A 13586-nucleotide genomic window follows, 5' to 3' on the forward strand; every position below is an offset into this window, starting at 1 on the left:
ATAGGGCCGATGTATCTATGTTGTCCGGTGAAGCTACTGTGATGTTTAATATGTAAGACTTTTGTTACATATTAAATTGTTATATTGCATATTTAAGCTTATTATTTTTACGTTTAATAAAGTATATTTTATCCCCATTATTATTGAATCCTCGTTTTATGTTTTTGGTTTATGTAGTATTGTGTGCATTGCATAGACATGCTATTGTAGTAACTGAGGCTGGACAATAGAGTATAAAAATAATAAAGTATTTTATTTAACTCGTATCAGCAATATCACAAGTTTAACCTCTTAAATTGAAAATTGTAGTACAATTCAAACATTAATAGTAGATACAACACTTAAATAATCATATTAAGATCTACTGGTGGCGGCTGAGGAGAATCCCGTCTTTGAGTTTAATATTAGAAAAGCGATTTAAGTGTAAAATTAAATCAAATATGTAAATAAGTGTGTTGTTTATCTTCATCAAATCAAGTAATATTTCAATTTCATACTTTTAATCGTATAACATATCAGCATGAACATAGCACATTATGACTCCATCTCCAGTCATGATCACACACAGGCGATGTCAAGGTAAGCTCAAATTGGGAGATTCATCCGCCAGAAGAGCAGTGCCAGAACACGACTGACGTAATGTATTCTTCCACAAATTGCTTGCAATTTTAAGTTTCAACCACAGATGTCGCTAGAGAGCACAAAGTTACACTATGCAGCTTTAAAGACCTGAGATATGTAATAGTGTTCTTTTTTTTTTTTTTTTTTTTTTTGCACCTCCATACATATTTTCATGATAATTTCATATCTATATAAGTTTACTATCACAGGATGTATATTTCTTTGTTCATTACAAGACATACTATATTTATACAAATATTTTACTATTTTATATTTTGCTATATTTATACAAATGAGCACTTCATTAGGAACACCTGCATTCGATTATCTTATCAGTCAATCGTGTGGCAGATGTGCAATTCATAAAATCATGCAGATACAGCTCAGGAGCTTCGGTTAATGTTCAAATCAACCATCAGAATGGGGAAAAATGTGATCTCAGTGATTTTAACCATGGCATGATTGTTGGTGCCAGACAGGCTGGTTTAAGTATTTCTGTAACTGCTGATCTCCTGGGATTTTCACACGCAACAGTCCTTAGAGTTTACTCAGAATGGTACCAAAAACAAAAATACATCCAGGGAGCGGCAGTTCTGCAGACGGAAACGCCTTGTTGATGAGAGAGATCAGTGGAGAATGGCCAGACTGGTTCGAGCTGACAAAAAGGCTACAGTAACTCAGATAATCACTCTGTTCAATTGTAGTGAGCAGAATAGCATCTCAGAATGCACAACATGTCGAACCTAGAGGCAGATGGGCTACAACAGCAGAAGACCATGTCGGGCACTTTATTAGGACCTAGTGCTCAGTGAATGTATATCACATTGATTTTCTGTGCGAATTATCAGTATTCCATTTGTGTGCACACATACATATAATACATTCTATTTCTTACTCAAGGTGGCACTGATGTTTCAGTGATTTACATTTGACATTGCTATTTGACGAAGAAGCAAAAGAAGTAAATCATAGCAAGATAAACAAATGAACAGTATGATTTGGATATTATAATGTGGGTGTACTACTGAAATTATTTATGTTGTGGGTCTATTTAGACTCAAAAAGTGCCTGAGAAAATAAGTGTGCAGCTCATGTTATGTGTAGCCAGCTGCATCTCTTGAAATTTCAGTGTGGAAGTAATGAATTCTGCTCTATATTTGTTGCATAATCTCTTTGATATATGAAAAATAAAACATCAAAATATACAGGAATATGCAGTATTCTATTTTCAACTTATCAAAAATGTTTTGAAAATTTGACACTATCTGGGCATTTTGTAGATCCATCTGTGACAGATATACATGACTGAGGTGTTTGGCGAAACACCCATGCATTTAAAGATTAATAGAGGTTGGCAAAACAAAAACTCAAAACACTAAGGAAACAGGATGCTTTTGAACAAGTTTATTAGCAGTGACAAAGATTCTTGAGACAGCATGTAACCCCCTCTTCATGTCCACTGTTGGAAATTCAGAGAGATCAACATAAAAATGAAATATTAATTCAAACTTTTAACAGTCAAAACATGGCACAACTGAAGATTGTTGGGGGAGATTGGGGGGTGTGGAAGGGTAAAGGAAAAGCAAGAGTTATTCGTGTTCTGATGTGATTCCGTTTAATATATCACTTAACACAGGCACCCTGAACTTGAAAAGTTTGCAATATTAACTTTGCATATAATCGAGCGTATGGATGAAGACAGATACACATGCACACAAACACATATGCATCCACACGCAAAAACAGTATTAAATTGTCAGGACAGGACAAGAAACCTCATTCACACGTCAATAAAACACATGAAATTTGAATACACCAACAATGCATTTTCTTGGTACAGGTTCCACAATCAAACATATCATTTAATCTATACTGTTCTCCCACCTGTACGTGCTCTCATTGCTTTATATACTAGATAAGGGGAGCTGAATGATATATTTTAAGATTGATGTAAATAATTTATATTGCAATTATATCATTTGTAGGGTAGTAAGTGCTTATTTGAATTAAGCTAGTGTGCAACCCCCCAAAATATAAACTTAGTTCTATTAGCATTCTGTGCATAGAACCTCTATATGTGCATCTGACCCGTGGAGTTTAGTGTTGAACAAAGCCCTGGTACAGTTCTGTTGACAGGGTGTACAACGGGTCATGACTGACAGATAAGGAGATAGGGATACCGGAACATTGCATCATTTTCACAGAGGTATTTCATAATTAAATTAATGTAATTAATTAACAGATTGTTATAAATTATGCCTACATCAGTAACTCCTTAAGCAAATCCCTTGGATAAAAAAAATTATCCATGCTCTATTATCCATGCTCTATATGAACTGTTTATAGACAATATTAAGATAACTAAAATAAAAACTCGAGAAGCCACAAAGAGATGCACATCTAAAAAGCCAAGAAATAAGCAAATTATCATTGCAGATTTCTCTACATTGCACAAAGCTGCTTTTAAGTGGAATCCAAACGGAATTAGAGAAGATGAAGCAAAATTTAAAAACCTTGTATCTCAGTGAACTTGTGTTTCAGCACAAAGTTTAAAGGGAAAGTTCACCCAAAAATGAAAACTGTCATCATTGTTCCAAACACATATGACTTTTTTCCACTGTGGAACATGAAATGAAAGGACGCATGTTAGTCTGTCACCGTTCACTTTCACTGTATGAAAAAAAAAAAGCTGCAATGAAAATGAATGGAGACAGAGACTGACATAATTTCTAACATGCATCTACTTGTGTTCTATAGAAAAAAGTAATGAGTAAATGGTGACAATTTTCGCTTTTGGGTAAACTTTTACCAATGATGACACTGAAGCTTTTGAAGTATCTTTTGAACCGATGCACTGAACAGACGGTTACTTTGGATACCTCAAGAACAGAAACTCGATCAAGAACTATAACAACACCTCCCAGGTTTCATCAGCAGAAGCAAATTTTGACCACATTGGAAACCTTTGCATGCACTTTATGAAACCTGAACCAGAAAAGAAAAAAAAAAAAAAAAAAAGAAGAAAAAAACCTTGCAAGGGAATGACATACAAATATGTAGTGTGGTTTATGTTTTCCACGGGTACATACATCTTTTCACTTGGCAGTGTCTCATGGTTATGTACAGAAAACTTTGATGCCAAATGATGCCTGTAAAGTTATGCAAGCTTGGCTTTCACTTAATTCAGCTCCCTCAAAGTAAAAAAATAAATAAAATTAAATTAAAAAAAAAATTAAAAAAAAAACAGCTGGTACAAACATAGGATGTTCTTTTCATTTTTGGCAATAACACTGTTGGTGCATTTTTGTTAGAAGAACACTGCCCTAATTCTACCTGAGTGTCTTTTTATTTTCTTTCTTTTTACTTTTTTTTTGTCCACTTTTTTTTTTAATTTTCTTTTGGACTGGCAGTCCTTAGGTAGAGGTTAAAGTTAGTAGCCTATGATTAATTGTTAAATATGTACTGATATGCCAATGTTTAAGGAAATACAATTCAAGAACATAAAAATAAAGTGCTACTGATTTTTATGTAGAAATCAATTATTTGTGAAATGACAAAACAGGATAGACTTAAAGGAATAGTTCAACCAAAAATGAAAATTCTCTCATCATTTACCCACCCTCATGCCATCCCAGATGTGTATGACTTTCTTTCATCTGCTGAACACAAATTAAGATTTTTAGAAGAATATTTCAGCTCTGTAGTTCCATACAATGCAACTGAATGGGTGCCAAAACTTTGAAGCTCCAAAATCCACATAAGGGCAATATAAAAGTGCTCCAGATGACTCCAGTGGTTAAATCAATGTCTTCTGAAAATATATGATAGGTGAGGGTGAGAAACATATCAATATTTAAGTCTTTTTTTTTTTAAACTGTACATTTTCCTCCCTGCTCAGTCAATCTCCACTTCAGTTTCACTTTCCCATTCTTCTGTTTTTGGCGATTCAAATTCTTAATTTGAATTCTCCATATCGCGCCTTACTGGCCAGAGAGGAGAATTTATGATAAAAATGACTCACCCACACCTATCATATTGTGTCTGAACACGTGGATTTAACCACTGGAGTCATATGGATTACTTTTATGCTCCCTTTATGTGGATTTTGGAGCTTTAAAATGTTGGCACCCCTTCACATCCATTGTGAGGACCTACAGAGCTGAAATATTCTTTTAAAAATCTTAATTTGTGTTCTGCAGAAGAAAGTCATACACATCTGGGATGCAAGGAGGGTGAGTAAATCATGAGAGAATTTTTGGGTGAACTATCCCTTTAAGGTTAGAATGCATTTTCTGACATTAGATTGAGAACATTTACAAGATGGCAGAATTCCTGTCAACAGCGGTTCTATTGATGAGGCTCATATGTGATTTAGCAAGCATTTAACCAATATGCTGGAAACCAGGTTAAAAAAATAAAATAAAAAAAAAGATCAAAAGAGAGAAAAAACATACAAGAAAATTAATCAATCCATAAACCAAACTCCATTAAGTGTGACTGGATGACTGTGGTGCTCAGTACATAGCTAAGCATAGATGATGGGACTTCTAGTCTCTGGAGTAAAACATAAAGGCTGGATCTTTCACCAGCAACTGCTCTCTGGGTTCTCCTAAATTGTGGTTAGTCCAAAAGGAATCCCCTCCACAACACAGTAGTTACTACTGCCTTTCTGGGCAAAAATAAAACCCTAACTAGAAGAGCAGCTTCATCAAACTAAACCGAAGGTAGAGCAGAATCCCTCTAGGAACTAAAATATCTGTGATGTACCTATTCGCGTTGTAGCTAAAGCAACTGTAACGTGTGGCACACCTTAGCGATTAGTTCTCTGGGTTCTTATTACTATTTAAAATTAAAAACATAAAACACTCAAGATAAAAGATTTTATCGCACTCTCTGTCCTCAGTTTACACACTCTCACACAATGAGACTGGAACGGCTGTAAGGTGACAGAGGCGTGAAGAGACGACGATAAGACTATTGAACGATAGCACTTTGAATTCTTCCAAAAGAAGATGCACAGAGCAGCATACTGCACATGCATACTACAGGGCGTACAGTTTCCTAATCGAAGTGTACCTCTTAACCTGCCCTGGGAGTTTTGAAGTATTTCAATAAAAAGGAAAAGAAGAAAAAACAAAACAGAAGATGCGTCACTAACAAGACTGACCCAATCTTGTCCAGAAATTAAATTAGACAATTATTAATCCCATAGCCTTGAATTTACCCAAACCCCCCACCCCAACACAGACATATATGGAGCTTTAATCCCCTGAATGACAAAAAAGCAATGTAGTTCCTCTGGCCACAGTATGTTATTTCTCTGGCCACAGTATGTTATTTCACTGGAGAGCAACACTCGAGGTTTATGCCTTCTGTTCTGTGCCAAAATGAATTCAATGTGTATGCACACAAGACCACTTTGAGTTTGATACATCCTCTTCCCCAGGAGGTTGGAGATGAAGACAGCTCTCTTTAGGTCCACGAGTACTTAAAGGAGAAGTTCCTGCCCAAACAAATGTCATGACAGGGTTATCATGAGTGTTTGACATGAGTTATATGTCTCCAAAGTCATTTGAATTGTCTTCAGCAATATATCCACTAGTCCGCATTAGAGTCGAGTTCAACATCTCCGGTACTTCCATTCTAATATTCTAAAACCAGCTAACCCGTTTTTGTAAGCGCACTCTTGTCCTTTGCACATAGCCTTGACTGCTGACTCGTAACAAGGCCCTTTCTAAACCATCTTAAGATTGGATTAGTTCTGAATCAGGATGTTCAAAGGCAGCAGCCATGTTCCTCAAGCACATCTTTTGCAGCAGAGTTCAGCTGAGATATAGTTTCCAGGCGCAGCCTCACTGAGCAGGTCCGTCCCATGACTCGCTGTAGAGGACTACTCGATTTGGATCTACAGGAAAGGTGAATGCAGGTGTGATTTAAAAAAGCTGTTTGGTAAAAAGCAAACTCTAAAAACAACAGATGAAACAACAAACTTAAGGAAGTTAAGATTTCAATAACACTTTCACAACAGACACTAGAGGTAAATGGAAGCTTACCTTGTTTTTGCAAATTCAAAATATAATCCATTTCTGTAAAAAGAGCAATAGGGAAGTTCAGTGAAAGTTCAAATATCCAAATACAGCAATGATTTGTCAGTACCTTTCTGTCTCTGCTGTTTCCGTTTGACTTGAAAGAAGTACAGCCAAAAGACTGATTCGTTTCAACTCAAATATAAAAAGCTTCAAATACTGCCATTTTTAACTTCTTTATATAACCACAAAGACATAATATTTAAATTCAGTGTCCTACGACATAATTTCTTGCATGCAAGAGTAACATCCTTCAATTGCTAATTTGAGAAGAATAAGGAAATTAAACCCACTCTTATGATCTAGAGTAAAATATTTATCTGCAGCACACTAAAGGCCAAAGTATACTTCGGTTTTCCGCATGCTGGTACATCTCACGCACAGCGTGACTGTCCACATGCAGCCTAGTTTTTAGTGCAGTCCGTGTTCTTGTGTCATCACTCATGCGCTTGGCATTTACTGTGCTAAAAGAGTATCACAAAGCAGTCACAGTGCGCATGCATCAAACGCATTGTCTGAGCGGAGCTCACGGTCAAAAGATTACACTTTGAAAGGCTAAGCGCTTAACCATTTTTTGTACGAATGGCATGTACAAAAATTAAGAATACCTTAGCCTTAACTGATTACTTGAATACTACTGAATATGTGAAATCAATGAAAAGGTAATTTGTAGTGAAACGGTACTTTGAAACAAGATAATAGTGAGTTACCTTTAGTGTGATAAATTACAGCAGCTTTTAGATCAAACGACCCCCAACTAGACCTCCTGTCAAAGCCCTTAGTATGGCCCTGGTCCTTGGCCAAAGCCACCTTAGGTGCAGCTGGGGAGGTGGGAGGCAGCTCGGCACAAATGTCCTTATAGGAAGAACAAAACACTATTGCACCATGAACCTCCGCCTCATCTCTCTGGGCATCCAGGCTGAGGACAGAAGTCTCGGGTACGGATCCGCTTGCCACAGGGGCACCGCTATTCACACCTTTACTCAGATTCTGAACATTAGTCCGTTTGTCTGGCTTGTGAGCCTTGGGGAAGGGTGGCTGTTCCAGTCTCTGAGAAGTACAGGAAGTTTGAGTGGCCACTGTGGCAGGACAGCCTCCCTGAAAGATAATTTCCACCGGCATGTCCTTTCCATTTGAGCGACAAGCCACTCCCTCTGGTCCAGCATTCGGCTCATTGATAAAGGACAAGCCCCACTGATTCTGAAAAATGTCCCCCAGAGACTTCTGATTTGTCGAAGCAGCAGGAGGATCGGCTTGGCGGCCACTTGGGAGCGAAAGTTGCATATTGGAGGGGTTAACGGGGTAAACAAACAGGCTGGATTTCCTAGGCTCAGCCAAAGAGGTGGTGGAACTTCCAGTGGCTGTAGTGCCACTGCCAGCGGGAGATGCTACATTCTCAGTAGCAACAGCTGGGGACACCAGAAGAGGACCAGTGCTTGCTGTTGAGCTGAAATGGAGTCCAGGCAGGGGACAGCCATTCCCATCCCCCATCAGGGGACCATTGGTAAAACTAGCCGAGGTGATGGTTTTCACTGCAGACATCGGGACCTGTGGCGGTCTCCCAGACAACTGGGGAGCTGGATTGAGAGCCTCCCCGCCAGCTTGGGCAGTCTTATTGAGGTTCTCCTTCACTTTGCTTGCATAACTGATCTTAGGCACAATCTTAGCGCTACTATTGTCCACAGGAAAGACAGGAGGAGGCTTGAACAAGGTCCATGAGTCCTCTTTGGTGGATGCAGTCACCTTAACCTTGCTGGAACGTTCCTCAAACTTTTTGCCAGCTGCTTTGCTGTCAGAGTTCTTACGCTGAAGCCCAGCCGCTGGCAGAGGAGGTGGGGTGGCAGGTGCAGATGGTTCCTTGACTTTTAAATAGCAACCAGGATTGCCTTCTCCTTTTGAACCAGCTCTGCCACTCTCCACCTGAGAGCCTGTGGCTCTATCGGCTGAGTCTGGTGGCGCAGGCCCATGATCTTGTTTGACGCCCTGCTGCATGGCTTTTCCCTGGGTAGAAGCAGTCACATTGTCCCCAGCTTTGCCATTTCTTTGGGCCCGGCGCTTTTTTGGAGTAGTGTATCCACTCTCTGAGCCACTGCCATCATTGTCAGCTCCAGGTTTGCAGGTGTAACCGTTGGTAAGTGGTACAGAATTGAGTGACACCACACCATTCAGAGCAGCTAAAGCCTCTTTTTTGCCCTCAAGTGTGTTCAGCTCTGAGGACTTGTCATTTTTTAAGTCCATACTGTTTCTGCTAGTCTTTCTACCTTTTCTGTCTCCTGTTGAGTCAGTGACGAAGGCCCGTCGAGTGGGCTTCTGTTTCAATTTGATTTCTACCAGGTGTCTGTCGCCATTGCTGTTTGCAGGGTGCGAGGAGCTGTCTAAGTTAAAGGAAGTGGGAGTCACCTCTCCCTCCTTCAGAGTTCCATTTATTTTGCCATTTTCTGTGTATAGAAGAGACACAATCAATACATAAACAGAATACAAACCACAAATCTACATCAACTGATCCACTTGGCCAAAAATGCTTTGCAAATGTACAGATCAGAGCTCAAGTTTCAGTAAGGGAACGGGTCATGTCTAGTCAATATTTGTATAAGATTGAGGAATATTTAGACTAGGTATGTTTAATGAAAGCAAGCCAGGGTTATGTGGATGACTGGCTCACTCCTGAAACTCACACACACAAAAAAACATGTGGGGCAACTTATTTCCTTTAAATTAAAACCTGTTCAAATTACACATCTGACTGAAAATCTGTGATTTAATAGCCATCATCACTATTCCATATCTGAAAGTAGTGTAAATGTATAAAAAACAATCTTTGCCAATATAGTGAATCTAGACTTAACTAGAAACTAGTATTTGCATTATATGACAAAATGTCAAATCAACTGTCATACTGTTTAAATACAGTACAAAATTCACAAAAAGATATTTGTTAGATTTCAAATTATTAAGCAATCTATATGATGTCAACCATTAAATTGTATTTTGTCTCTCACTGGTTGTCAAAACTTTTGTAACATGTCCATTGATACTGTGATAACTTAAAATTCAACTTTGTGGAACTCCTGTGGATATACTGCTTGGACACCTATGTGAATTTAAGGTGAACTCTCTTCATCCACTAAAAATCACTTTGGGGCAAGTTTGTTTAAAGAAATTCCAAGAATGACTCAAAAGTAAAGTCAGCACTATGAAAAGCTCTAGTATCTTTTGTTTTTCTTTTTTTGCAAATGCCACATATTCTTGATATTTTGTTATCTAATGCAATGTAACACATATTTTAAGTCAAAAAATACATTTCAGGGTCACTGTGTTTATGTTTGATACATTTTAAATGAATTAGTGAAAGGGATTAAATGTAGCAGCAGTAAAATGCCTTGTTGACCTTCTTTGTCCGGCAAGTGCGCATAACAAATTATTTCTATAGAAACTATTTATGGTAGCCCAAGGAATGTCCTCAAAGGAACTTAAGACTGGCATAAGAAACAAAACCATTCTGTTAGACTGGTAAGTGTATACAGATTACATTTAATTTACACAGGAGAAAATCTGACTTTGTACAGTATATGTAAAAAGGTTAAGACAACAAAGCAGCAGGGCAGTGGCCAAATAACACCCAAATGATCAGAGGAATAAATTCAATGCGGTAAAAACAGTTTGAACTCTGACACGGACCTGTACGACCTCTGCCCTAAGAATATTAGGCGTAAAGAGTACCCCATGTAAGTGTGTTTTCACCGGAGGGTTGAACATCGCCCTATTTTTAACCGGAGGTATGACGTGTCAAAATGGAGTACTCAGTCATATTTGGGTAGTTCCTCAGCATTGGCAAACACGTTTTAAATTGCAGAAATAAAACAAACACAGTGTTTCACGAGTCGATATGCTTGACAACCCTTTTAACATGTGATAGTAGCTCTAATTTGTGTAAGAAAGCGCCAGTTAGTAGAAGTATTTGACGAGGATATCAGTTAAGCACAATAACGATAGCACTGTAGTCCGTATTACAATTATATTGCATGAAAATACTTAACAAAAAATGACTAGTAATGTTAATGCCAACTCAATGTTTGAGAATGACATCGAAAAACACTATACCGACGTGTACAACATACTCCTTTGCAGTCTTCATGATACACAAAAACAAGCTTTAAATGTAATATCTGGCCCACAGCTATATCTAACACAGGCTTGGCTAGAAAACGTATATTTCCCACCCACGAATATTACTCTCAGGTTTAAATCTATTTAAGTCTACCCGTGATTTTTGTTCGGTAAACAAACCGGCTAAGTCATCAGCTAGCTAGCAAGCTAAGTGGGCAGCCTGTATTATTAGCCTAAGGCAGTTGTGGTCGTCTTTACATTATTCCTATTTTAAAGAGATGACTTTTAAAAATACGTTAAGAGGGAACCGTAAAACGAGTTAGCCTCTTTTATAGATAGAATGTGGACAGTTTAGGCGACACACAACGGTATACTGTTGAGATCAGTTTATATGCCACAATAGCCGCGTTAATGCTGACAGAGCTATCAAAAGTTCTTCAAGTGTAAGTTAACACTACACTAGGGTTTTGGTGCTTTTCCACATATCGGCATATGTTAAAAAATAACACGCGTGAGTTCCACGAGAGTTGTCAGCATTCATCCTGAAACGCCATGAGCCGATTTTGCACACATGGACCATTCTAATATTGGACGTTACAAATACACGAATATCTGTTCTGAGAAGACAGTAACAGAGATGGAATTTTCAACAACAGACTTAGTCAATCTAAACTGGAACGGGATGCGTTTTGTCGGTTATAGAATTTCCCGGTGCGTTCCAATTCCACCGTTGGTATTCCTGAGCTTATAGAATTTTCCTACGCGTTCTATTCGGGCCACTCGGTTCTTCTGAGTTCCGACAGTCAAACGGCGGTAAGCGCGAGCCCAGTCACTGCCAGGCCCACTCACATGACTGTCAGATAGTGACACGAGAGCAATAGGCCCCGTTTCGACGGCACCGGCCACACAGACACCCTCGCAGACAACATTTTAGTGACTTTGACGGCAAAGCTTAAAGGGCTGACTATATTAAAGACACTTGGCCAAACTGTGTAACAAAAGTGTTCGGTTTGTAAGAGAAACGGACAGCGGTTTAAGTTTGGGAGATTTGGCCGTCCATCATGGCGGACAGGAAATAACAGAACAGGCTTAAGCTACGAGCACAGGAACATTCCACAGGAGCCGGTTCATGTTGCTGTGGCAGCGATGGGGCAGAGCTAACAGGCTACACGAGACTCTGATGAACGCATCAGCCGTCTTAAAAACGAACGAAACTCAGTGTTACGCTTGAAAACGAGTTTTCAAGTTAAGGAAATGTGTAACAAGGAAACTAGTGCGTTGAGAGACCGGTGCACAAGGTCAATGCCCCTACACGCTAGCTAGCTCCGAGGCTAACAGTGGATATAACTATTTAAAACACTACACTCAGCAAAGCATACTTAGCATATGACATAACTTCAGCTGCATTCATGTAAATAAACGTACCAAGACGCGTATTTGAAGCTTGACAGAGCTTCGAAGAAAAAACGACGAGCTTTGCTGGTTACCAACCTGTTTTCTTCGTCTGCGTTTTCTCGTTCTGGAACTGAGAGTGGTTCTGATCATTGTTTAACGATATGTTCGATCGATCAGGGCCGTTCTCTGCTCCATGACTGACATATATTCCGATTGCCCCTTCGCAGGGACGTTCCTCCATTTAACGGGAAAAGCGACAGAATGTGCTCAACCGGTGCTCGGTGGACTAGGGGAGTTGAGACATTTGCACTGCCCAATCACCGCCTGCGTTTGGGGGCTGCCAGCGAGTGAGAGGCGGGCGGTGTTTCGTGCGACTCTGATACAAGGCGTGGATGCTTCCCAGTCAAGGCCACAGGAAGCAATCACGCAAACTCATGAAATCACCCCAGTGCTGTGTCAGACCTGCATGTTGGAAGTAAATATAACCCAATATAACAGCTGAGTACATTCGTGCAGTTTTGGTACACCTCAGATGTTTAATGTGGAGGCAGAAACACTCGCTCTGTCTATGTCTGTGCAAATGATTGATTGGAAAAAAGGGGGTCATGGGTGATTCTCACAAGACCTGTTAAGGAAATGTCCTAGTCATAGTTAACCCCAAATTAAGACAAAATAAATAATCTTTTGATGGTATTGATAAATCATAATCATTCTGCCAAAAAAAAAAAAAAAAAAAAAAAAAAACATGGTTAGTTTTATGGTTGTAACACCATGGTTAATTTTTGGTACAACTATGATTATGTTCACAGGTACAAGTATGAGTATGATGGTGAAAAGAGAATAAATAAATAAATAAAATAAAAAAAAACATGCCTTTATAAAAATGAACCATGGTTTCACATGAGTAAACCTGCAGTTATCAACCATGAAACCATTTGTGTGTGTGTGTTTGACAAGAACCATGCTGCTACTACAATAACCATAGTTTAACCATGGTATCTGTAGAAAAAACATAGTAACATCCAAATAAACCAGTGGTTACTACAGTCTTGTTACAGGGCCGTAGCAAGGAATTCTGGGCCTCCTGACTGTATATTGCTCTGGGCCCCTTACCTATAAAAGAAATACAGTTTCGAATTTGTTTTTGGTCCCCCTGTACCTCTGGGCTCCTAGAATCATTACCACCTTTCACCACACTAGCTACGGCCCTGCATGTTACTACAATATTACCAGGGTTGGGAGGGTTACTTTTGAAATGTATTCCACTACAGATTACAGAATACCTGCTGTAAAATGTAATTTGTAAAGTATTCCATTAAATTACTCAAGTTCAGTAACGTATTCTAAATACTTTGGATTACCTCTTCAGCACTGGTA

At 38.9% G+C, this 13586-nt stretch overlaps 1 protein-coding gene across 2 annotated transcripts; it reads right to left on the reverse strand.

Annotated features, from left to right (window-relative positions):
• Positions 1-2010: 2010 nt before the first annotated feature.
• Positions 2011-12538, reverse strand: LOC127430126 (FMR1-interacting protein NUFIP2-like). Of its 2 annotated transcripts, none has more exons than XM_051679632.1 (4): positions 12306-12538; positions 7418-9145; positions 6675-6707; positions 2011-6526 (listed from the first exon to the last, which is right to left on the reverse strand). In XM_051679632.1, the coding sequence occupies exons 1-4, from the start codon at positions 12448-12450 to the stop codon at positions 6474-6476; spliced, it is 1959 nt and encodes a 652-aa protein (XP_051535592.1). In that variant the 5' UTR covers positions 12451-12538; the 3' UTR covers positions 2011-6473. The 2 variants fall into 2 exon arrangements, with proteins under 2 accessions (XP_051535592.1, XP_051535593.1); XM_051679633.1 differs by having other exon boundaries at positions 12240-12377.
• Positions 12539-13586: the final 1048 nt, after the last annotated feature.

Source organism: Myxocyprinus asiaticus, chromosome 39, assembly GCF_019703515.2.
Source record: "Myxocyprinus asiaticus isolate MX2 ecotype Aquarium Trade chromosome 39, UBuf_Myxa_2, whole genome shotgun sequence".
Taxonomy (NCBI): domain Eukaryota; kingdom Metazoa; phylum Chordata; class Actinopteri; order Cypriniformes; family Catostomidae; genus Myxocyprinus; species Myxocyprinus asiaticus.